The following is a 26,484-nucleotide window of genomic DNA, read 5'->3' on the forward strand; positions in this document are numbered from 1 at the left end:
TTTTTGCGTGGTCCTTAACTTGATCTTGAGCTTCTTTATTGTCCTCCACGTTTTCGCCTGGCATCTTAGCACAGCTAGAATGCAATGACTGCACAGTTTTAGTTTCAACGGACAGTGGTAAGCTCTCAGTCAGGAATTTATAACGCTTGCCGTATGCTCACCGAATGCATTTTTATTGTTTTGTACATTTCATTCTCATGATCAGGGTCTCCTGTGAATGATCTACCTAGACAAACGTACTCCTGTGGGTACTCTAGGGGCTGACTGGCGGCGCTGAATTCTTGTTCCCTTGCCAGGCTATTGAACATTACCTTTGTCTGCTGCATATTAATCTTCCTTATAATTGTACACGTGACCAAATACCACGTTACGCTCATCAATTGAGCAGGCGCATGACGTGCTTATGGTTAAAGAAAACCAGCGCTATTTCTTGAGCAGGTCGCTCACGTGTTTATGTTTGGCCATTGGCCAACAGAGCGGAGCAACCAGCAAACATTAAACGCAGAAACGCGCCACACGAATAAAATTTTTTACGAGAGATTACTTTTTCTTTAGTTTGTAAGCAAAAAATTGATATACGTTTCAATCTTATCTGAGGCTATTGATGTAAATAATGTCATCTGAATAAATTAACTTTCAATGCATATCTCTTGTGTCGAAATGAAGAAGTAGCCGCTGAAACACCTCAGCAAGTTTAAAGAAAAAAAAATCAAATAAAACTCCGAAAAGGCTTGATGACGCTATGTATTCCTCGAGAACAGTTCGAGGAAAACACAGTACAAGAGAGGCTGCAAGACAATCACTCTCATAGATGTTGATAAAGCGGAAATAAAAGCAAGCACCGAATGTTTCCCTTCAGGAAGACTTTCTCAGGGCGCTTGCGGGTTTGCGTCGGTTAATTCGCCCAGCAGGCAGTTTATTTATTATTTTATTTTAATTATGTCAGCTTAATTTTTAGTCCGAATCATTCGGACGCTCATTCATAACCTCCTAAAGCATCTGCGCAATCAAATTTAACCAACTGATTTCATACAACTTCGGGGAATATTGTGTGAAACTGGGAAACATAATAGTTTGCACAGTTTCATTGTCTGGCAGAGATGAAACTGTGAGAAGTGGGCGACATCATACGGTGTGCTATACGTAAGTTTATTAGTATTTTCTCCTGTCATTTCAAGTTTTGTGCTTGAAAGATTGGAATAAATCTCACAACAATCGTTGATTTCCTCGAAGCGACAGGTGGTATGCACTGCTGTGTTCGCCCAGAGTTAACAAGGAACTGACGTCAGCCATGTAAGGAACTCAGATATCTTGGGGTGACATTTTCACCTCAACCAGATTAGCAAAAGGACCTAATGCGCTGAGAAAGCGAATTGGATTTAAGCGAGTTCGGGACGGAGTATAGGTCGTCTCCCGGGGAGCAGGTAAACTCTGGCGTGTCGCATTAGAGAGAGACAGCTGGCCGTCATGTGCTCTACTCCACTAAACTGTGGAATGAAAGTTGACTGAAACAGGTTCCAGCTTGTTTAGGACAAGCGAAGATGCGACACATTGCTCACGTAGTCGCATACTAAAAACCATGATGCGCTAAAGGATGCCACCCCGTACGATCGCCGACTCATGCAAACCTATTGGGAGACAGGACATACCGTGGCGCCACCGTGCGGAGTCATCCGTGTGGCGTGCAATGTTGGATTGCTCCAGCAGCCTTCTCCTGTTTAGCCCGCAGCCGGTTTCATGTCGTCTTTGTTTTGTATTAATAATATATTATTGTATTTAACTTCAAGCTAATGAGTAAAATACTGCGATGGCTTCGTCACTGACTGCACGATATGCTAAATATCTCTTTTGAAAATTTCCTTCTGTACAAAAGCTTACACATCGCCCCTAATGCCGACGCCATCTGCTATGGCCACCGACATGGAAACCACGGAGACCGAGTCCTCTGCTTTTCTAAAACGTAAGAAACCATTGTGTCGAATAAAAACTAAGCATCAAATGGGCTACAGCGAGTGCTTGCGGCAAAAAAAAATATATTTTTGCTCAAGAAAGGCATGCAATGTGTCCAACGTATAATTTGATTAATTGTAGATGCGCATCCACAACCGGGCCGCGGTCGACACAAGGAAATGGCATTAGGAAATTTACATCACAGATTAGCGCGCATACCCCCATGGAGCACGACGCAAGTGAGTTCTCCGTTTTTTGGGAGGCATATATACACAAGAGAGCCGTATGCACGTGCTCGCGTCATTCAGAGTATTTAGCGATGTTATTTTTCTGACAGGGGTTCCCTTTCTGACGTTGTTGCTAGATAAGATTTTACATTTTTGCCAGTGTGGCGACTAGCGCACGTTTATCGGACGAACGATCTTAATATTTCAATGTTGCTGCTTAGTGCGCTAATCTTGTACGGTTCTCACACGGTGGATTTTCGATTGCTATCAAGATAGATCGGGATAAAATTCTTGGACGATTGACTTCCTTGCACCACTGCCCAAAGGGGCAATCGCGGTCGACAAACTTGGTCCTTATCGGGCTCACTCAAGAACGAAAATGCACCGTGTGGCACCGACATTATTACCAGACTGATCCCTCAGGACCTAAATAAAGTTCTGCATACCATGCCATACTGACATTATTACTTTTCCGATTTGAATGCAGTGGCTTGCTGCAAGGTGCAGCTCGCGTTTCGCGGACAACAAACGGCGCTCAGCGCATTGAAACGCGATACTAGGAGCGCATGGTTGCCGAGGATGCCAGCACTCCTTGCGCCACCGTGGGCGCTGCGGTCACCGAGCTGGTGCATTTCTGTATCGCATGAAAGCGGCAGTCTTTTTTCTGCATTGTGACTGCATTCGTCTCCTCGTCGATCACCTCATCAGCGGCGTAAAAAGCACCGATCACGATGCAGCCCAAGTATTGCGTTCCACTCGATCGCCGAACGCTGCACGTGAGCGATCGTCTCGCGCCGTCTGCTACTCACCCAACACTTGCGCTCCGAGTCCGTACACAAAGTCTGCTTCGCGGAAGTGCTTTCTGCAAAAACGTCGGTAGGATACCGGTTCCTTACCCATTCGAAGCTTTATCAACCATGCGTTGCGATGATTCTGATCTTTGGGGTAAAAGTGAAAGCTCACGCCCTGCTCCTTTGCGCACATAGCGCACTTCGGCGCCGAGCAGTAAGGTACCACGCTGCCGAGAACTTTAACGCACTTTCCCATATATTGTAGTTACAAGGTGTCCGCTCACGTGAGGTGAGTGCAAAACAACGAGCAACGCTGTTCAAAGGGGAAAGCATTAGGAAATTGTTCTTAGAGAAGCGCATTCCAACTGCCCGCTTCCCACCGTCGGAGCAAGGTGGCATCACGTGATCAAACTTTGCACGTCAAAAGGGTTGCAGCGCCCGCATCTCCAGTGGTAGGCCTCGCGCCCGATACGTGAAGTGCGCAGATCACGACCCGGGTGAGGAACATCACCCTGGCAGTTGTGAAACATGTAAGCAGTCAGGTGCTCTGAGAAAGGCTTGCAGCAGTTTACAGGTGGACGCCCTGGCCACTCCAAGTGGCCAAGGCGGCAGCGCACGCAAGCCCTCGCCACTGTGTCTTGAAAGCCATCTGAGAGGAGACACACTGCGCCGCGCGCTGTGTTTCCGTGGTTTACTTCGCGTAGACGCGAGACGCAGTACGAAGGTCAAATCGCTCGCTGCTCCTGCCGCGCTTCCTTGCTCCAGCGTTTTCACAGCGAGTTTCCACGGTCTTTGAGAGACATATGCGTTGATGTTTCTTGCGCGCGCGTGACACTGTGCTTGTTAATTTTGTTAGTATGACTATGTTTACTATATTATACGGCCAAGAAACTTACAATCCTTCGTACAGCCATCGATTTATTTTGCTATCGCAATCGATGCTTCGCTTTCGGGGGAAGCTGCGACCCCCCCCCCCCTTTTTTTAGAAAGATGGGTGAATATGTGCAAGCAGCCGGGAAACTTTACGGGCCAGTAGCAGTGCCACAGCACAGAGCCTAGCGAGTGGTGGAAACAGCATTCCGTAGCACATACCGCCATTTCGTACTATCAATTTCACCGCTCTTCTTGAGGCACATGTGTCCAGAAAAAGGTAAATATACCTAGTAGCGAAGCTTCCATAGGAGCCCATACGTTCAAGACATGGCGGTCCATCGCCTGTTCATGGGGCTTACCGCCATCTGTATGTGGTGGGAACACTTCCGGCGGAAGAAAAAATAATGTGACGCCATGTCCGTTAAAAACCGAAGTGACGTCATTCTGTTTTCGAAGGCGCGAAATTTGTTTTGTTGTTCTTCCTTAGGAGCTATATATTCAAATGCCCCGCCATTCGACTTGATGGGCGTTTCGAGCTTTCAGCGTAGAAAGCGATGCAGGAAAAGGCCAGCCGTACGGTTGTCGAAATCGCATCCCTGCACAGAACATACTTTCTTTGGAGGCCGACGAAAGCTTTAGGTGTAGAGTGCTGATCCTATTGTCGGGTGCCAAGCCCGTCGGCCAGCGCAGTCGCACGAAAACAAATACACAATTATCTGGCGGTCGTAACTCACTGCTTTTCACTGAACAGATTAAAAAGCAATGAAGCTACCCGCGTCACCAAATTCAGACAAACTTCGACAAGCAAGAAAGCGCAAACTGTGAGGGGGGCGTATTTTAACAGGTGATACGAGTGCGCCTTTCTGCCCATTTCAAGACGTGCATTGCATTGCGAGTGATAGTGGCGTCAACGCCCCCTGTAGCGATGGGCGTTGAAACGAAACATATTTATTAATAATAATAAAACTAAACTTGTATTTTCTCATTCGTTACAAGTATATAAAACTGACTAGGAATATTATTTTCATTGAATGAATCTAACTGTGTCTCGTTTGAATTGAAAAACGCGTTTTTCTTTCCCGATGTTTGTTCCCTCCAAACATAGTCGCGCTTCAATCGCTGCTCCCATAACCCCCCATGCTGATGTCGGTGACAATCTGTACTGAACCGCTTTTCGCCCGAAGCTTCGCGACCTATTTGAATCGACCTTGTCCAGAATATGGCCTTACTGGGAACCGGCACGCCAGAACGTATGAAGCGCATGCGCTTCTTCAGCGCGCATGGGTATGGCCGCAAAGCTGCAGCTTGGCTGGATGCATACAGCAAAAGCAAACGTTGATACCGACGCGCATTTGTTGTCATCCAAAATGCCGTACAATTTTCATGCCGTCCCTATAGGATGGTGTCAGCATATTTCTGCTGCACACCCACACTGCCGTAGCACTTCTTGGCATGTACTGGTTCTCCATGTAGGCTCATGCGAAGAACTAACTTTTGTTCCTGAAGTTCTACATGCTTATCGCCAATAGTTTTCGTGCAAGAAATTTGTTTAGGCATTGCTGCGCTATAGGTCTGCTGTCACGCTTTCACCCTCACGTTCAGAAGCCATCGCGAAAACCCTAATATAAGCTAATTGGATCTTTTCACATGCTGCACTATAATCAGTTTATAAGCTCGTAGCCTAGAAATGTTTTCGAAATTATTATGTTCTCCAAAACTGTTATTTATAGATGAGTCGGTCGCGCCCACCTACCATCGTTCACAGGACAGAAAGATCTCGATTTATCGCCAGATAGGCCATATTGCAACCTTGCAAGCTTGGTATATGAAAGCCTGCGCTACACTAATGATAGACGCCATAATTTATGGCATGTCTGTTCCCTCGTCAACAATGTTTCTTTTCAGTGGCTTCACGCCGTGCCTGGCCTGATCTATGCGCTGGCATGGGCGTCGGTGTCACGTCCCTTTCGATTGTCGAAAGGTGAACTCTACCATTCCTCGATGAAGAACTGCTGCGAGCGACCCACTCCGTACAATAAACTTTTCCCCTCTCTCTTCTGCCGACGCGGTTTGCGAGAGGACACGTGCGAACAGCACCCAGACCTGAACCTGCCAGATACGGGCGATTGCGCCAGAGAGTTTGGGGGAGGAGGGAAGTTTTGAACCCCGTTCCAAAACGCTTCAACAGTGACGGATGAGCGTTTGGTTTAATCCTTCAAAATTCTGGAATACCAACTTATCCTAAGTGCCTTGTGGGTACAATGTCGTGTAATGTCCCCAGCTGGCCTTCACTCAAGATGTACCCTTAAAGCTAAACATTTTGACAGGATTGCCTGTCTGAATGGGTTAAATATAGTTGTGACTCTCAAGTGGCCCCAATCAAAGGATGCGTTTATTTTCCTGACCTTTCGGAAGGAGCTTGGCTTCTACTTCAGTGGAGAGAGACGGCGGAGATGTCGAGGAGCAACTTTTATGCTTTCATAGTCAAGGTGGGGGAGCAGCGGACAGAAGGGGTGGAAGAGGGGCTATTCAAATCTTCACTACTTGAGGGTTGCAGGGCAGCCAGGGGCAGTGCGGGATGATTCCCTGCTAACACCGTGAATATTAGGTAACACAGGTGTCCTTTGGAACGGTTTAAGCCTCGTTTTTTGTTGGTCTTGGTTGTAAAAATTTCGATTTCCTCGTAGGCAATTTGATACACCCCCTCCCAAGCTGGTCACTCTGAAGACATGGACCGTAAATTACTTTCGCAGAAACTGGAGTTTTCTCTCCTCCCGCTTTCTCTCCCCTCGACTATGACAGCCTAAATGTGGCGCCTCGACATGCCCGTCGTCATTAACCCGTCATGGAGCCGAGTTCATACCGAAATGTAGGCAAAATAAACTTACTTTTTGGTTGGAGCCACCTTAAAGTCATAAGATGCACTCTGCATGGGAGGGAGAATGCCCCGAGTAAATCTGCCTATTAGTCTGTGATGTTAATTTTAGCCCTGTTAGTTGTATAGCAAACAGCAGAGTGGGTTAGCACGCACATCTGTCTGTTGATCAAGCGTCGGCCCAGCGAATTCTCCCCTTCATTTTCTTTCTTGCGACAGCCAGAAGAACGGTGGCTTTTTCTGCTACCAGGCTTCAGCTTATGCGGATCTGCGTACATGAACCGGATGGCAAAGAATGACAAGCGAAGGCCTCATGCTCCTGCTTTGTTTCAATAGGGTATCTTCTTAGTAATGTTCTCGCTTGCTCACCGCCGTTTATCGTGTTACTTTTTTTAGGTAGGCGTGCTATCAAGATTGTTACAACCATGCCCGAAGTGAAGGTAGAGCCCGCGTGACGTGCATCTGTGGAATGCAGAACTCAAATACCCTGCAACGCTACTGCTAACGTTTCACTGTGCTACGAAGCTGTCGCCCGGCGTAGTCATCACACTGCGGCGTCGACTGCACTCACTGTAAGCAAGTTTTCATTTACCCGCAACGGCGAACTACTGCGTAGCACCTGAGACCCAACCGATACGACGGCGACTAAATGTGGCAGAGCCGGGTCATAGTATCAACGGTTGATGCTGATGCTATAGTAAGTTCGCCACAGCCTTTTTCAGTATTTGCGATGACGCAAAAAGACTTGGACGTGCTGTGCGATGCACTCGCCGAAATGTCAGGGGAAGAACTGCTGTCCCTGAAGAAATCCGACATCTGGTGGCTACCGGACTTAGAGAATGATACGCCGGTGCAGGCCATGCACGCCATTCGACTTTCCGTGGAACGTTTTGATTCGCTTGACACCCGTACCTCCCTCGTTGCGTGGCTCTACTGCTGCCTCGAGGAGCGGCAAGTACTTCGCTCGTGGCGTTCGTATCGTATCAGCGGAGCCCCCAGTCCCGCTGTGGCGCGTAAAGTCCGCTTCATTCTGCACGAGCGATTGGCGACCGTTTTGAAATATCCGGGTTGCCATACCAACTGCGCTAAGACAGAGAGTGAAGGTGTCGTCTACGCCTGCGTCATGGCCACGCCTCTCGGAGACACTTCATTGGAGCACGACGTCATCGGCTTGTGCGCTCCGCGTTCGCTGCCGTATCTGTTCGTTCACGCCACGACGAGATGTGAGCTCCGTGTCACTGCCGCACTCCACGTCGTGCTGCAGAAAGATCCCGAAAAAATACTCGAAGGCCACTTCGACAAACTTGGATTAGCAATTGCCTGTTACCGTGAGCACAGGGCTGACGATGGTGCGCAGTTGATGAGCAATGCACCGGACGACAAGACAGGACCCGTCTTGAAGACTTCCGACCGGAAAGACGAGACAGCAGCCGACCAACCTGGACAGCCTTCTGGTAAGATACACATTTGTGGAAGCGAAGTTATTCCAAGTTTGATGGCTGTGGGGAGTATATTATTTCATTAAAGATTAGTGGCGCGGCTTGTCTGAGGTCCCAAGTGACCGCAGCATCTGGGCCAGTAATAATCTAATCCTTCTCAATCTTAGGGCATTGGTACAAAATTTCCGCTTTCAATGTCTGTGCTACGTATGCTTCTATGGATGCTTAGTCGAATGATAGCTATCTCTGCTTTAGTTACGAGACTTAAATTGGTGACTTGAAATCGCCCTATTCATTTTAGTGAATCAGTGAAGTGCCTTTGCCACCTGAAGGACACGTACCAGCAATGCCATTTTAAGATAGAACGGACGTTTCTATTTGCAAGTTCTCCGTGAACGAAGCCTCAGTATTAGCGCTGCTTGCAGCTCCAGCGGGGCATAAATGCTTTACTGCAGCCTTGCAAGTATTCGCCCGGTGTACATCTTGCATCTTGCCTATGCAGTTATTTTGCTTGCTTTCGTCTTTCTTAAACACTTGCACCCACTTGATGAGCCCGTAGCCTTGATTCCAGAAGTAGTCGCGGCCAAACGCACTTGTCAGATATGGAAGAATCTTGCAGGGCCCCGAACCACCTTCGATAATTCAATGTACGATCGCTTGCGCTTCTTCTGACTTTTTCGGCCATTTATTTGCGCGTCGTATCGCTGACAGCATCACGCAGGTGACTTCACCCGACCAAGCAATGTCGAATACTCTAAATAGGGGGATCCTCAGTTCCCACCGTTCTACTAGCATGCCTTGGCCGCGCAGCCATATGCGCACTCTTTGGGCCGCAGCAGTAGTCCAGCGTTTCCTGCGAGCCAGGAAGCGCTTAGCGAAGCCTGATATGTCATGCCAGTGATGCCCAAATGACGGCACATTTGATCATGTATTCACTCAGAACACGGCGGTCGCGTGGGTGCCGCCATCGTTGATCACGTGGTAAATCGTCCATTGCTTGCCTCAGCTATCTCCGTTGCTTCAGAGCTTGTAATGGATGTGCATGATGCCAGTGCGGATCAGTAAATGTCTGTTTCGGCAGATTTCCCGCACGGTGACTGGCTGGATGAAGTTTTCGCCACAGCGTAAGTGTAGATGTAAACGCTTTAGAAGCCTATTAAACGTCGTCCGAAAGGTGCAAGCACAGTATAGGATGGGTATGTTAGAAGCGGGCGCTACAAGTCTGTTCAAAGCTTTAAGAACTTGCCTCTTGGAAATTAAATGCGAATCAGTGTGCTTTGGTCTTCACTATTTACTTGGCTGACAACTTGAATCAGAAAATTGTGATGCTTCTGGCTCAGTAAAGTTAATCGATGTGAGCGCCGTCCGATCACTTTTCTACCTAATCGCTCACAGGAGGACTCGGTCGTGCTAAAATTGTTCTTGCTGCGCACAAGCGAGCGTGCAACGTAAATATGTTGTACTTTGTTATATCTTTTTGCAAAAATGTGTTATCACTAGCAACTAGCTTACTCTGTGGACGATCACGTTCAGCTATAAACATCACCGGATTGTCGGCGCAGTTACCGTCACCGATGTTTCGGCCCATTGATTGAAGTGGTCGCCCATTCACTTTTTGTTCATACGTTGCTGACAAACTGGGCGTAAGTTTCCGTGAGATGGGGTGAATGTGTGTAGATAACAGGCGATAAAATTACTATACCACGAAGCAGCGCTACTAGATTTGTCGCTGTTTATCGAGCCGGTCTAACTTTTGCCGACGTTCAGGCGAGGAAGATTGTTCTTGCGCGGTTAGCGATGCGATGCTGGTATATGACTTGATTTTGATATCCTCGAGAAAACCACGAATTGTACAGAGCCGGCCAAACAGACTGTCCGTAGGAAGCAGCACTCACTGCACTTGATCACAAAGATTTATTTCATTCCTGAATATGTCAATCACTATTTCTGCCGGCAACAACTGCACAGGGCATTACTCCCCCGCTCCACATTTTGCAGCAGGGTTGAACATAGTGCGTTAGCAAACACACATTTGCATTTCCGTCAGCACATCGTACGTAAGCGCACAACAAATAGCAATGGATCTGTGTTTGCGTGCTTTTGATTAGGCAACGTGCAGCACGCCACCGAAAGTTTCCTCCGGTTCCTGCAGGGTAAGCTGCTCAGTCAAAACGGGCCTCTACGAGAAGGGCGCGCCGACGGATGCGTCACTTGTGGCGGTTTCGCCAAATACACTCGAGAGAGAGGCAGCAGTTCGCCGTGCTTTCTTGCGTCATTGCTCATGCTTGTCTGTTTGATTCGCGTTTTCCGATAGAGATAAGTAACTTCCATCGCACGTGTGTGGTGGGCTAAGCTTCAAGGCATGTCGAAGAAAAATTGTTCCGTAGCAGCAACAGTTCACCAAGCGCTAACCCATCGATGAAAAGAACACAAAACATGAACTGCTCGACAGCTAATGCTATGGTTTAATGACCAATAGAACAAACGAAATCAGTCCTTGAAAGCCTCAGCTGCTTATACATACTAGAGGAACTTGTTTAGCAACAAGGTAAAGAAGCGGCGAACGGTAGAAGTGCTAAGCGCAATTTAAAACCTAATCGAAATGCCTACCTTTGACCCGCATGCTGCGCTGCTGACGAATAAAAGAAAGCATGTATAGACATTCTCATCGGGCGAGGAGGAAGGGCGCACGGCGAGCCTTTCCTCCTCTCTGGCTTGGGCGATACGGAGCTGCGCTGTTTGGAAGTATTCCGGTCGCGTGCTGCGGAACGATTTCGACATGTTCTAGATCGTACACTCTAAAATTTATGCAATGTACGTTCATATAAGATCGTCAGAGAAGCCTTTCTATGCATCGGTAATTGCAGTACGCAGAAATATCTCTGGGGAGCGCAAACATGTGACGTTGCATTATCCGCATTATGAGCCGTGGTGTGTCTGTTATGAACCATTTTGCGTATATCGGTTTCAGTTCAACGAAGGGAGCCGGCGTCTCAGTATTACCACCATTAAATGGTAAATCTGCTCACTATCTCTGCGCTTGGCGTAGGGACTAAAAACATGAAAGATAAGAGCGCATGCTCGTGTACGGCCAGCCTAAGGAAACTATGAAACATCTAAGCGGCAGGCGCTGTCAAATATTTGTGATGCACCAGCATCGTTCTCACGTATTTCAAGTCTAGTAGTCCTGAAATTGCTATATATCTATGCTAGCCTTCCTGCATGAGGCCGATGGTGCTGCTCAACACAGTGATCCCTGCGGTTAGTGAAGCAGCACGATACATATCTAAGCTATGTGATTTGGCATTGCCTTTTTGAGAAGGATCGCATAAAAAGTATGCCATGGCTAATTCTAAGGACAACCTTTCCGTAATACGTGTGAGTCCTTATATATTAGAAGACGGGACGAACACATCCCCCCCCCCCCAAAAAGAAATTGGTTATCAACCTCTTTCTCCAAAAAGAAAGGGAAAACGGGCTAACGCTGCAATGCGAGCTCGCATAGTCACGCCGCACAACGTTATTGATTTACAAACGTTGATGCCGGATGCTTGAACAGTGCACTATATAGAACAAAAATATCTAATCCACTGCTTAGGACGTACGCTCAGTTCGTAAACGGTCGCTTTGCTGGACAAGTGTAGTTCGCATTGTAAGATATGCTGTTTTTACTAACCAAAACAATTTTGTTCCTTGGTGGAAACCTCATCCACCGAACCAAGAAGTATAACGCAATGTAATCTGCAGCTAACAGTTTGAACGCATGTTGAAGTATACCAGCGCAGCTCCTATCGTAGCACAACGGTACCCACGCTGTTTCGGTCCTCGCGTCTGCTTCATGGCTCCTAAACCGCAGCTTAGAACTAGAGTATAGCACTGCAATGCGGTCACACTAGTGAATGGAACATTCAGAAATGGAGACTTGATCTCCGAGGCTGATCGTAGCCTCAAACATTGACGCACACATCGCGCTGCGTGCTCCGTCCGCCTCAACAGCAGCAGAAACTTCAGCCATACCGACTTAAACCACTTGAGCACGTCTGACAGAACCGTCTACCACGTAGAAGACGCACGCCATGCTAAATTGATCGCAGGAGCGCGAAAAAAATTGGAGGACGCTTAAGCTTCGCCTTCAAGAGTGGGACGCGACAGCGTTCCCGTCGACCCGCCAAGGGGTATAAGACAATGCGCTACGGCACAGCGATCACTTACGATGCGCCCCGCATCGGACTTAGCGCCCACCTATCACGCGGTGAGCGTCGAGCAACGCAGCGTTCGGCGCGGCAACGAAACGTGCGCCTGAGCGAACGGAACGAACCAAAGAACTCGGTGTCTCGGAGGGGAAACGATCTACGCCAGCCAAACGTCGCGATCGGCACGGGCAGAGAGATAGATAGTAATCTAAACCGGGAGCACGGCGAAGCGTCGTCAGGGGAGAGGGAGTCCCGCGACGCGCCTGGCAGCGGTCCCAATGCGCGCGCGGCGCGCCTCCTGTCGGGGCAGCGCCGTACATTGAGAGGAGGGGGTCTTCTGTGTTTGCCGCAAGATGGCTCTGCGTGTGCGGAAAGCGCAGAAGAAATGTACCGGAAACGCACTTCGCAACTCGTGTAATTGTGACTTCTGTACGTTACATGTTCATAATTACCGATATACACCGCAGTATAACTTTCCACGGCTCGTTTCGAAGGCAACACCGCATTCACTAGAGGCGCGTTTGCACCACTTGGAAGCATCGAACTCGTGGCTGAGTGGTAGCGTCTCCGTCTCACACTCCGGAGACCCTGGTTCGATTCCCGCCGGGCCAATCTTGGAAGTTGCTTTTTATTTATGAAGCGCCTGCCGTGATTTATCGCTCACGGTCAACGCCGCCGACGCCGACGACGACACCGACGCCGACGACACCGGCTTTTCTGCGACACGAGCTCCTTAACGCTATCGCGTTAAAATGCCAGTAACTACCACCGAGCGTACACCTGCCATGCAAGACGGAGCGCTCATCGAAGCCAGCATGCCGACGGCCCTTAGATGGCGCCAATGCGTAGCAATATGGTGGCGCCCACGAAAAAACGGTCTATAGACTGCATCAACTTTATCGCTTACCCATGTATAAACAATCATGTGATAGAACGAGAGGGAGAAGTCATAGGAGAAGGCAGGGAGGTTACCAAAGCTGAGCCCGGAATGCTATCCTGCACTGGGAAGGGCGAATGGGGACTGAAAGAAAAAGGATGAAAGGGAAGTTCAGTTTGCATTTCAAAAAAAAAATTACCGACGATTACGTTACTTCCTAATGCGAAATTTGAGCGCAGCAAATAAGCTGTTTCACCTTTTCGATAGATTGAGGCAAAGAAATCGAGCAACACATGTATGCGCTATCACAGAATTTTTTTTTATTTTTCACACGTATTCCTTTAACAAAGACTACATTAACAGTTCTTGACAGTCATGAAGGAAGCTTTGTGGTCGGAGAAATATACTGATATATGTTCGACTTGGTACACCAATGCTTGATTCTCAAAGACGAGATCTATACAAGTGCCTCGCGAGGTTGTCACAGCCGTGGGACGCGTTACGAGCGAGAGGAACGGGATGTTCTCCCGCATAAGTGTTAGGAAATTGCTGTTTGTCTTTATGTCAACATTAAAGTCCCCCACTACTAACATCGGTGTGGATCGATGGACGGTTAATGCGAGTTGCAGGAAGTGCACGACGTCTTTCGTGAGTGCGGTAGCGGACTCACGAAAGCGGTATCAGTCGGTCGCTGCTAGCGCTGGGGGGATGAAAGGGGGGCGGAGCTGGTTATGAGGCCGACGACAACGCGAAACCCAGGAACGGACGCCAAAGAGCCATTTGTGTAGCCAGCCCTCCTCCACAGTCTCTCCTCCTCCCTTCCATCATCCTCCCTCGCCCGGAGAGCCGACAGCGCGCATGCGCGGCGGCGGAGCAGCGGCGCATGCGCGGCGGCGGAGCGCGGCGGCGGAGGCGAGCTGGTTACGAGGCCGACGACAACGCCGACAACGCCGACGACGACGACGACGCCGACGACGACGCGAAACCCAGGAACGGACGCCAAAGAGCTGCGCTCTAAAACGCCGCAGTGCGTTTTCAGCCTTGCGCATAGCAGACGCTCGAGGCGACGGACCCAAGATCTCCTTTGTTAAAGGCCGGTCGCCTAAGTGCCGCAAAGCTGTCCGAAACGCTCTCCTCTCATCTTGTGCACTCCTCTCTGAAGTGCTAATAACACCGAGAAGATAATCTAAACCATAACAAGAACTTTATGGACAAACTATGGTGATCGATCGCTCCCGTTTATCCCACTCATGGTACCTCGTTGAGGAGATGAGGTTGTCTTGTTTACATCGACGAATTGGTTTCGATTGTGAAAATAGCTACGAACCAATTCAAAAACGGTGTTGCGAAAGCCATAAGTGCTTAGCTTATTAAGTAAGACATTATGATCAATGGCGTCAAAGGCTTTTTTTAAATCGAGAAAAATACCTGCTACTAGTTGCTTATTATGAAAAGCATTGTTTATTGCCGGTGTTATTGAAAGTACTGCGATAGACCTAGAGTGCTTAGGTCGAAAACCCTGTTGTTGTCAACTGAGTACGTTATACTTTTTTAACGAAGAATGAATACGCTTAGTAATAAGTTGATAACACCGTCCTTCATGACATGCTTGAAACGGCTTGATGAGATTTTGATATTTTCTTGTTTACTCTTGTGTCTGAGCTGGCACAAAATGTTTTTCATAAAGAGAAAAAAAAACACCGAGATGTTTGTTTGCCGTTTTAGCCATGTCAAAAACAATTGTGGCAGGTCGAACAAATTATAATTAGCAATATTCACAGTGAAGTGTGGTTTAGGTCCGCTGTCCACCCCCTATTCTGCGAGTTAAAATGTAAAATACCTCGAAGAGAGAATTTTTGCGCATAACGTTTTATTTATGCTTCTGGCTAATTCCATGATCTTTAGAACGAAAATAAACCGATTTCATTTGCATCTGCAAGTTACTACTCCCATTTTGGAGCAGACAAATCATTAAACTTGACATCCTTTCTCGACGTTGTTACAGCGAGATGGGTTTACACAGGAGGAAATCGATGCAAGGAAGCAAACAAAACCAGATTGTGGCAAGCCAAATGCAACATTTCATGTGTTGTACAGTGATATGTCCGCACAATATGCCACCTTTTTATTTTCTGTTTAGCCGAAGCAACTATCGTGGATATTATACCACCGCAGGTATTCTGAGACGATACATTTGATAACTACGCCACAGGCGACGACAATCCCCATTTTCCCGCTCCCAACATTATTGGGGTGGGCCTGTCATCTGCTATGTAAACATTTTATACTTTGCGTGTTTAGGCTGCACAAAGTACGAACTACAGTACTTGAAGTAATAATTCTACGCTTGGTCGTTTTACGTTGGGACGTTTCCGAACGTTGCCTTCTATTGAATTGAATTCTTAGTCATAATAGGGTGGCTGATCCGAATGACAATCGAATAATGACACAATTTAAAAAAAAAACCAGCTTTTGAGCCTACCATAATTTAAAGCAGGATAGTAAACAAATTATAAATGCCGATTTTATAATTAAGAGTGGCACTGAATAAGAAGTTTATAGTGAAGCGTGCAATACCTGAAGTAATTTGCAGTTTCAAATCTGTTCAGTGTTTTCAAGATACCGCTCATGAAAAACGGGTATTTTACCGAAAAAGATCGGCATGCTAGGATAAACTGTTTTCTGTGGCTTCAAGAATATTTTACAAGTGCCTGCGTTGTAATTGTAAAACAAGCGTTTCCAAATTTTATTCGCTCTTTTCAACCTCAGAGTAATGCGTCCGGTCTTCCTCGCAGACGACTTTCCTGTCATAAACAATACTTGTGGGTATATTGTCACCTAGTAGTGACTGTGAAGACAACAGCAAAACTAGGAATGACGAAACTAGCGTTTTATTGGGCACACTTGTGCCCTCAATAAAAGACTACACTCAAGGAACGATAGCAGCAAACACAGTCAGCGATTGCCGAAAATGTGATCAGCGGGTCCAGCGCGTCAGCTTTTATGCTTGAATCATCGAACATTCTAGAGTAATAGCAGGTGCCCGCGTGTCTTCCAGAAAGTTCTACACCATTCACGTCCCGCAAACATGAAATCGGATTGCACAAGGTTCGGCGATAAGAGACAGCGGATATCACTCCGGAACACACTCCAGAAACTTCTGATTCCTACAGGCGCGTCCGGCGCTGAGCGATAACACTTGTTAGCCAATTAAACGCGGTCATTCGGTAAACAAATACACGTGTCAATATCCCTCTCTTAAAAAAAGCTTAGTCCCGATGCTGTAAGCATAAAAGGAGAGCGAAAAACAAAAGCGCGCTTATGAAGAAAAGGTAACAAAACAACAAAGAAACAAAGTCCAAAGCTCAGCAATGCGAAGTCCCAAATTTCGTTAGCACTGGTAGCATGGCTTAAGTCGCACAACGCAGACTATTTCAGGTCATTAGCGGTGGCGCTGTAATAGCGCAATGCCGTCCGGCACGACCTCATAGTCGAGTACTCCAATGCGTAGGATAATCTTGTAGGGTCCGAATTAAGAGGGCGGGGGGGGGGAATTGACACGTGTACTTTTTTATCAAATGACTGCGTTTCGTCATCTCACAAATGTTCTCGCTCAGCGCACGACGCGGATACATGAAATCAGATTACACAAAGTTCGGCGATAACACACAGCGGATAGAACCATTGATAACATTCCAGAAACTTCTGACACATGCAAGCGCATCCTGTGCTGAGTTAATAACATTTGTTAGGCAACAAAACGCGGAAATTCGATAAACAAGTACATGTGTTACCATGCATAGCAATTTGCCACCATAAGCTACCACGCTGAACGGCGTGCAGGTAATGGCCATGTTTCACATTTTAGCCTTCAATAGAGTGGCACTGGAATTTACCCGCTAGTTCGGTAAGCGTCACTAAACAAACGTGTGCATGTTCAGAATCTCACCGGGCGTTATTAGAGTGAGGGGCTTGTCTAAAGTGTTCATGCGTGCCATAGTCTGTTGTTGCGTCGGCGTTGCTAAAACGCCTTGACGTGCTTTAATTATACAGCCGTACAGCTTTATCGTAGAAATATCCTTTGTAGCTGCTATATGCATATATACATGTATATATATATGTGTATGTATATGTGTGTGTATATGTGTGTGTGTGTATATGTGTGTGTAGATATATATGTGTATGTATATGTATGTGTATATGTGTATGTATGCGTGTGTGTGTGTATATATATATATATATATATATATATATATATATATATATATATATACACACACACTTTGTAACATCTTTATTTAGCTGTTGTATTTGTTAATGACGTCCAAAAACCTTTCGACAAGCATATGCTACATACCCTTTCGCCATTTCAGTGTGCCGAACATACTCAAATTTACGTCCATCGCTTTGAATTTTGATAACTACTACTGAATTCGTGAATAGTTGCGAAACGATCAACTATCTTGATTGCATTTTGCCAGCCAAAGTATTAGTGAATAAGATGTGTCCTTCGTACGTAAATCATTATACTGCAGCTGCGTAACTACCACGGGACTTGCGTTGAACTTGCAATGGATTTATATTGACATGTGAACTCGTTTATCTTTTACGGGTGAGCGCTTTTAACGTCTAAGAAATGTTATCGCTCGGCGCAGGACGCGTCTACATGTATCGGAAGTTTCTAGAATGTTATCGATGCTTCTATCCACTGTCTGTTGTAGCCGAGCCTTGTGTAATCTGATTGCATGTATGCACGACGCGAATGGTGTAGAACTTTGTGGAAGGCACGCAGGTCCCAGCGGTTACTCTGGAACATTCGATGACTGATTTATAACAGCCGACACGCTTGACCCGCTGATCAGATTTTGACGATCGCCAAATGCGATCGCCGTTGTCGCCGTTCTTTAAGTGTAGCCTGTTTTCGAGGGCACAGATTTGCCCAATAAAAGTTAGTTTCGTCTTTCACAGTATTGCTACTGTGTTCTTCGTACGTCACTCCACGTGACAATATTACACCGCTTTCCAGAAATGACGGCAACCTCTTGAAAACTGTCAATATGTTCAAAACATTTTTCGGAAACTGGTAATTATAGTTGCGTGAACTTGACGTTTGTTATTATTGACGCAGATTTATTCCTATGTTACAGTGACGAAGCCGCCGTTATCAAGAACAGAAAAGGTAAGTTTTCGGCCGAAAGCACAAACACCTCGCATGTTTTCTTTTGATCTTTTTTTGTTTCTCGGAGAAAAACGCCAACTAAATTTGAAATGTACAATTGACTATTCTCCCACGAGATCGCAAAGCGACATTGTCGCCCACGGGATGTGATCGCCATCCAGCAGTTCGAAACAGACTTAACGCTGTTCATTAACGGCTTGTTGCTCCGGCCAGGATGTTTTTCTGATTGTGTTTGTACAGTTACATTCATTCATGTGTGGATACATTCATCCTGAACCTATCCACACATTGTGTAAGGCACGCGCAAGATGCGTGCTGTGGTTGCCATGACTTGGCCCAGTTAGAAGCGAGCAAGCTTCCCTCCCCTGGGATTATTAAATGTTTTTGTACTCAGTGCGTTGTGACAGGTTTGTACTTCACGATGTTTATCATTCATCGCGAAAACTAAAACATACGATGCGTACCTACGCAGAAACGCCAAGATGAAGCTTGTGATTACTGTCTAGTTTACCTTCATGGTTTCCAGATTGCCTACTCGCAATTAAATTATAAAGTTAAGTAATTACTTTGAATACACTGATTGCCCGTAAAGGAATAAAATTATTCGTAATTTCTAAATTGGCCTCCAAACGCCAAAGAAATAACGCCGTTTAAGACAACTTGAAGTACCTTTAAACATGTAGTATGCCTTATCCGCGTAGGTCTCAATAAAGCTTCTTTCATGATAGTTGCGACCCCCTGAATGTAATTGGGCTTGTGTAATCTCTTTTGAATATTTAAACGTTTCCTAGGCGCAGCGTAGTGAATTTGTCCCTCTCTATTTACTTAGGAAGGTCCACGCATGAGCACTGCTCAGTGATTGAAACGCGATACTCGGGCAGCATTGCAGCCAGCCCACTTTGCCACAACCTTGCGCTACGTGTTATGCAGTCGTAGCGTATTACGAAGGCTGGCTCTCATTTGGTGCACAAGTACTCCAGCTCGGCATGCCGAGCGCGCACCGGTGACACCAGCGCCCCCTCCAGTCGCCTGCTGAGCTGCTCAGCTTAAAGAATGCGAGCTAGTTGGTTCAAAACCGCGGGTGAAAACAGCGCAAAATAAAGACGGACGAGGGAAGAACACGGCATGAGTGCTGGCTACCAACTACTAGCATCCATTGTGCGCATACACGAATATACTTATTTAAAGATAGGAGGGGGTGCAAATTTTCAGTATATCTGCACATGCATCGAGTGATAAAAAGTGGTATCTTAATGATAAAACTAGACTAGCGGCGAAGATGCTTTAACATTTTGTCAAGTGAGCTCTAGTAGTTCGCAATCAGTGCACGCCTGTATTCTTCCCTTGTCCGTATTTATTATCCGTTCTTTTAACCCATCAGTTCCTTAGCGCCATACCTTAGTTGTGCGCGTACCTTAATAATATTCGCAAATTGTTGTAGTCTGGAATTTCCCCTGTTTTTTCTATCTAGGACGATTCCGGTAGCAGCCAAAGTGACCACCAAAATTAAGAGCATTTTCATCTGGCAAGACTCCCACAAGGTCCTCTACGAGGGCTTCAACCAAACAACGGAGACCTCCTTCGCTTGTCCAAGCCGTTTGTGGAAGGTCGCCGAACAGGAGACAGTGTTGCGAAGTTAATTGAGCACTACGAAGATTTAACGAAGCATGTGTGAACCCTACGAAAGAAGCGTCTCTCAAAGCAGGAGCCCTTCAGTCCTTGCCCTGGAGCCAATGAGCTGTGCTAGCTAATCCACATCACGTGGCCGCAAATTTGTGGCTATGGATATCGACGACCACATATGCCTTCTCTGGCTGTAAAAAAATGTTATCTTTCCACCCACGCTTTTTACCTCTGGCTTCATGACTCGCCGGAGTACATATACTGCCACTTTTAAAAAGCACGGTGACGTGACGGCCATGAGGTTCTCTATTTACAGCCGATGACGGCTCACTGCAAGTGACCTTTCAAGTCCGCAAAAATTTAATGCTGTGTGTTGAGGTTCGTTTTTATATTTCTGACGTGTTTCTTTTGAAATGAACTCGATGATTTTATCTATAGACAGCTGTATTTTTACTTCTTACCCTTTGATTTCTCTCTCTTGATTTCTGTCAGTTTGGTAGTTTTGGCCCAAATGCTTGGACGTCACTTTCGCGATGCAACACGAAGTGATCGCCGAGTACCCATTATCTCCTGTCTCCATTGTCATGCTGTATACCTGGAGAGATTTCGACATTCTCGTTTTGCTGCAAAAGCAGCGATAACATTTTTTTCATCAAGTCAATAAAAAAAATTTGTCACCTCCATAGGATATTGTTCACAATTTCAAACCAAGTCATTTAGACTACAATATACACGTCATCCTCGGTGTAAACATTGGTGTACGTCCCTATTCTTGCGTGTCCTGTCAACTGTTCACAAGGCCAAGCAGGCCAAGTTGAGCCTTCTATTTACCCAATGTGACTTTGTATGGCTCGATTGTAACGAGTTGTGCAGGCGAAGACCACTTTGCTTAAGTCGCTATCATGTTTGACGGTAAGTTTTATGCACTGCTTTCTGTCATTGCGGCTTCTATGATTTCTTCTAAATATTGGCGCTACCCTCCGCGCTCTAGATAAAAGCAATTTGGCAGTGTCCATTCATTGAGAGTTTTCCAGATCGAGTATGTCCTGTAAGTGTTTCATCTCCACATACATCTCCTCACCATTCTACTGTCCTCAAAAATCAAACATTGCCTTCATTGTCACAATATTGTAAGAGTGAATCATCAAAACACCATGCGTACCCACACGAAAGGCTGTTTTCATTTCAGCACGGCATATGAGCGTTGCAGAAGATAAACAAACATTGCATGAAAACAAATTAGGGACCAGTGTGAAACATACAAATACACATTAAGGGAGAATACCCGTTGCACGGGATAACAATAATCACCAATGTACACATTAGATTAAACTTTGTTGCACGTATTTCGCTTCACAGTGACTTAAACATGTGCGTTTAATCTATCGCTTTTGCTGTGCTCCTAATGCCTACAGCTAATAATGTGCACATGATTTATTGGTTTAATTTATTTTAATATTTCTGTGATAAGCACGAATGAGCACATGCCCGGACACATTGGCCCCATTTCGATGGGGGCAAAATACGAAAACGCTCTTCCACTGTGACCTGGGCTCAGCTTACCGTACCTCACGTAGTTGTAACATTCCAGAACCTACCGCTGCGGCATGGCTCACAATCAAATCGCGTTTACCACGTAAAACACAATTTATAATTTACTTACATTCTTTGGCCTGATTCCTCCATTTAGATGCCTGTTATGTTGCTTTCAACTTGTGCGCATACATCGGGGATGGGTGACTAATTGTGAACGCGTGCTGTTATGACAATGAACATCAGCTTCGGGCTTGAAATAGACGCTTATGCAATGGCGCCGTAGTTCATCGGCAGTCGGATCTGCCGAATCTGAATTCTGAAATACCAACTCGATAAATTTTTGCACAGTGCGTAGGCCGTGTTTAGGCAGCTTTAGTTTTGGTTTCGGAAGCAGTGGTGCCATAGCTGCTAATCTATTAGTATATGAACGTATTTTTGAAATTATCTGGTAATTCAATAACACAGAGTTCGAATCGGGACTTATTTCTCTTTGTAGGTAAACAAAAGCAAAAGATGCAACATTTCCAGTAACAAGTTTCCTGTAATTTGTTACCACCTGGCGATCGAAAAATGGCGGGTTGCCTCGGAGCTGAACAGATTCTTTCGCCTACAGATTCTTAAACGTGGCAGTACCTATGTCTTATAAGCAAGGTTGCTGAAAGGGTGAATCGGTGGAATTGAGTGAACCATCGTTGCACAAAACCATGAAACTACAACTAATTATTATTCCCTTTGGTACTTCCAGCAGCTGCCCTGTGCTATAAGGGTTCTGGAAATCCACTGAGTAGTTCTGAATAGTGTAGGTAGTTTCTGCTCGTGTACTGGAAACGCCACATGAGATAACGTCACCCATTGTGTCGCATTAGTTCACGCATTGACCCGACAACTCCAGCGTGCGCGCTTCATTCTGTATGTCTTCAATCTGTATGTCTCGAGACCACCCAGCAAGAGCGACGTATGGCGCACTGCAGAGCGAAGGCCCTTGTGTTTTCACTGCGGAGAAGCCTATCACCTCTGCAGGGCGTGTCCATACCACCGAGCTGTGCTCCGAGGATTTTCACTGAATGCGCCGTGCCGGCGCAATGTAGAGCGGCCCCTGGAGATTGAAGCCTACCTTGCGGACGCCAGGACCTCGTTTGGCCCGCGATCCCATGACCCCCGGTCACCGTCTGCCAACCTAAGCAGGTCTCCCAGCCCCATCTTCACGCCGAGCGCAACAAGGCGTCGCTCACCCAGCCCTGCCTCCCGGGAAAACTGAGTCTCGCGACCTGCGGAGGTGAGGTCGCTGACCTTGCGAACGCTGAAGATCCTTCACTAATACGACCACGATATGACATAATTGAGACGCCGAGAAAGCAGTCTAGTTCGATATCAGTATCTTGTGACGTACCAGTTACCATAGATGACCACGATGTCACAGCGTTAGTCGACATGGGCCCGGAAACGTCTATTATGAGCCAGAATCTCGCGCGTATACTGAAAAAAGTTTTGACGCAATGGACCGGGACTCAGATTCGTACTGCAGGAGGGCACCTCATAGTGCCAATCAGCCGGTGCACGGCACGAGTCACCATTCGCAGCTGCACGCACATCGGCAACTTCATCATTCTTCCTGAATATTCAAAGGACCTTATACTCGGCATGGATTTTTTTCAGGCGAATGGTGCCATTATCACCCTGCAAGGGTGTAGAGTCAGCTTCGCTACTACGCAAGCCATAGCGAACAATGATGACAACGACCGTGACATCGCGCTTCGCGTAGCTGACGATCACGTTACGTTGTCACCCAAGAGCAGCGTGCTTACCCTTGTCCGATGCGACGTGGAGGACGACGCCGAAGGAATTGCTGATGCAAACATCCCCCTGCTTCGTGAGCACCAAATTTGCATAGCCAGAGGGCTTCTTCAGGTGTGAAACAAATGTTTAGTCGTTTTGCTATCAAACATTAGCCACGAGTATCGGCATGTACCGCGAGGAATGACAGTCACATTTCTTCGCGAAATTATTGATGCTACTGACATTGCCACATTGGAAATCGCATCGTCTCAGCCATCCGAGTTGTGCAGCCTAAAAGACCGCATTCACCTTAACGCTGTTCTGCAAGACCATCAGAAAGCCCTCCCACTGTGTGTCGTGAATGAATTTGCGGACTGTTTTTTAACGTCCTCCAAAGTACGGCGAACGTCCATCACAAAGCACAGCATTATTATGGATGAGTCAGCACGTCTTGTTCGCCAGCATCCTTACAGAGTGTCTCCAGTGGAAGGGGAAGCATCAAGAGTCAGTTGAAAGATGCTACAAGATGACGTGATCCAGACGTCCTCAAGCCTGTGAAAATGGAAGTGGTATAATTATTATTATTTTTTCGTTTCTTTATTTCATTTATTATGCACAAGTAATTCTCCTATGTTGTCATTGGTGTCAGTGTTTGTTGGCTTCTTGTGATTTGACTAATAAACATCGGGTCCCTCAGTTAACCCCGTTTGTTCTCGTTTATTACATAAGGAGGGTCTCGAATCCGGCAACATTGATGCCTTCAGCTAGCATTTGTGGGTTTATTGACCGGTTGCCTTCACCCAAAAAGATCACCTTGTCGTGATGCCTGCGGCAGAAAGATGCTCCCCATCCACCGCCGAGGTCTGTGTATGGTGGCTTTGGCTGACACTCCCAGGGTTCTTCTAGGAACCATAAATACACAAGAAAGTTTATGGGGAAACGACGCCGTGGTAGCTCAACTGGTGGAGCACCACACGCGAAATGAGAAGGTTCTGGGATCGTTCCCCATCTGCGGCAAGTTTTTTTTTCTTCCACTATCATTTCCATTAATTTATCGTTTCTTTATTTCATTTATTAAGCACAAGTAATTTCCCCTATGTTGTTCTGGGTTTCAGTGTTCGTTGGCTTCTTATGATATGACTAATAAAAATCGGGCCCCTTGGTTAACCCCCTCCTCGTTTATTACATGATGAGGGTCTCGAATCCGGCAACATTAGTACCTTCAGGTAGCATGTGTGGGTTTATTGACCGGTTGCCTTCACCAAAAAGATCACGTGGTCGTGACGCCTGCGGCAGGAAGGATGTTCCACATCTGCCGCCAAGGTCTTGGTGAGGTGGCGCTTGCTAACACTCCCGGGGTCTTACTAGGAAACATAAATACACAAGAAAGTGGATGGCGAAATGGCGCGTACGTAGCTCAATTGCTAGAGCATCGCACGCGAAATGTGAAGGTTGTGTCGTTCCGCACCTGCAGCAATTTTTTTCATCCACTTACATTTCAAATAATTTCTTGTTTCTGTATTTCATTTATTAAGCAAAAGCAATTTCCTCTATGTTCGTGTGAGTGTAAAAATAGGTACTCCACGAGTCTCAAAGGGAGCGTTTCCGAGAGGAATATGAATACAGTACACTGATTGCATTGTCAGCATAAGCTGTCTAAAATATTGCGTACCCTAAATGATGCTGACGTTACACAGGACGCGGTGGCAAGGACGCCAGGCTGGTGAGCATAGCCAAAGAACAAGCGTTCTAATGCAGCTGCGCTGTAACTAAAGATACATCAAAGAGAACATATCATCAGAAGCCAACAAAGACACAAAGGAAAACATGGGGTAAATTGCTTGTACTCACTAATTGAGTTTAAAAACTGATAAATTAATGGCAACGAAATTTAATGAACAAAAAGAACTTGATGCAGGTGGGAAACGATCCGACGTCTTCGCATGATGCGTGGGATAAAAATCGGGACTCTCGGTTAACCACCATTCGCCTCATCAAAGAGAACAGTCATTTCAGCCGCATTAGCAAAGAAACTACTCTAAGGAACTAAGCTTCGAGAAGAGGCCTAGATATCTAGTGTATTCCCGATTGAAGCTTTTCTATATTCCACTCGCCTGCAGGGATAGTCATGTAATCGTCGAGCGCATAGCAGACGACAAGCGGGAAGGCGTTTCTTCCTTGCGCATAAAAAAATCGTTGCGATGAGAGCATGTTTAATTTTTTTCTTTGTTTATTTTTGTTCTGTAGTTTGGCCTACCAAGCACAAGGGGAGAAATGAGCGCTCATGACGCAGTTCCCATTTACGTGGGTGGTATGCCAGCTGATATAGCCGTGTTAAAATCAGGCGACGGTCGCGAACTGATTCAATAGCAAGGTGCGATGTCACGCTGCGCTATTGTGGGATTGCAAAACATCGTACATTAACACTTTTCTGAAGAAACAAAACGGAGCGCGTACTACCACTTATTGTACGCAAGAATAAAGCAAACCAAAAAAAAAAATCTGGCAATGGCTGATGTCAGATAGCCTTTGTAAAAGGTATTTCTAAAAAACGAGAGAGCTCTTTTTACGACGTACGGGATCGGTTGCGCTCGCAAATGAACAAGCTGCAAAGTTTTGTGGCCAGAATATCTAAAGTCAGTCATTGCTTTCACGCGAATACATTCGCCTCAGCTGCCGTCGCTCTCAAAGGCCGTCGCACTTAAAGAACATTGGTTGTCCATATGGTGATACATATCGTAACCCCGAGATGCTTGATACGCGGCTACATATATTTTACGGCGACGCTGTTATCATCCGTGTGCATCCCGCGCATACGTTCTTAAGGCGGGTACCCTGGACGGCTTGCGTCTGTATCGTGTATTCGAATGCGCGCTCAGCCGGCAATTTGGGGAAGAGGAGGAAAGTGTCACCACAGCGCCAGTGCACGTGCGCTGCGCTTCTGTGGCTATTACGTCACGTGCATCAAAGGTAGGGAAAGGGGTTAACAGGGGGGTGACAGCACCTGTGCATGTGGCCTGCGCGTATGCAGTTATAACGTCACGTGTGTTCCAGGTGCCGGCGGCTGGAGCAGCGTTTGGTACAGATGCATGGAAGGTGCGGTGATCGCGGCGGCGTAGTGTGCCACCGTGTGAGAAAAAATGTA

General features: G+C 46.5%; 1 protein-coding gene across 1 annotated transcript; it reads left to right on the forward strand.

Annotated features, from left to right (window-relative positions):
- The first annotated feature begins 7,169 nt into the window (after positions 1-7,169).
- On the forward strand, positions 7,170-20,710 carry LOC135918137 (uncharacterized). Its single transcript, XM_065451795.2, has 3 exons — positions 7,170-8,170; positions 18,373-18,404; positions 19,876-20,710. Exons 1-3 carry the CDS (start codon positions 7,366-7,368, stop codon positions 19,912-19,914), a joined length of 876 nt encoding a protein of 291 aa, XP_065307867.1. The 5' UTR covers positions 7,170-7,365; the 3' UTR covers positions 19,915-20,710.
- The last annotated feature ends 5,774 nt before the right edge of the window (positions 20,711-26,484 follow it).

Source organism: Dermacentor albipictus, chromosome 10 (assembly GCF_038994185.2).
Source record: "Dermacentor albipictus isolate Rhodes 1998 colony chromosome 10, USDA_Dalb.pri_finalv2, whole genome shotgun sequence".
Classification (NCBI taxonomy): Eukaryota; Metazoa; Arthropoda; class Arachnida; order Ixodida; family Ixodidae; genus Dermacentor; species Dermacentor albipictus.

Coding starts and splice junctions, on each gene's coding strand:
- LOC135918137 (XM_065451795.2), top strand. CDS start 7,366: ATGTGGCAGAGCCGGGTCATAGTATCAACGGTTGATGCTGATGCTATA. Junction 8,171..18,372: donor CCAACCTGGACAGCCTTCTG/GTAAGATACACA, acceptor CCTATGTTACAG/TGACGAAGCCGCCGTTATCA. Junction 18,405..19,875: donor CGTTATCAAGAACAGAAAAG/GTAAGTTTTCGG, acceptor TTTTCTATCTAG/GACGATTCCGGTAGCAGCCA.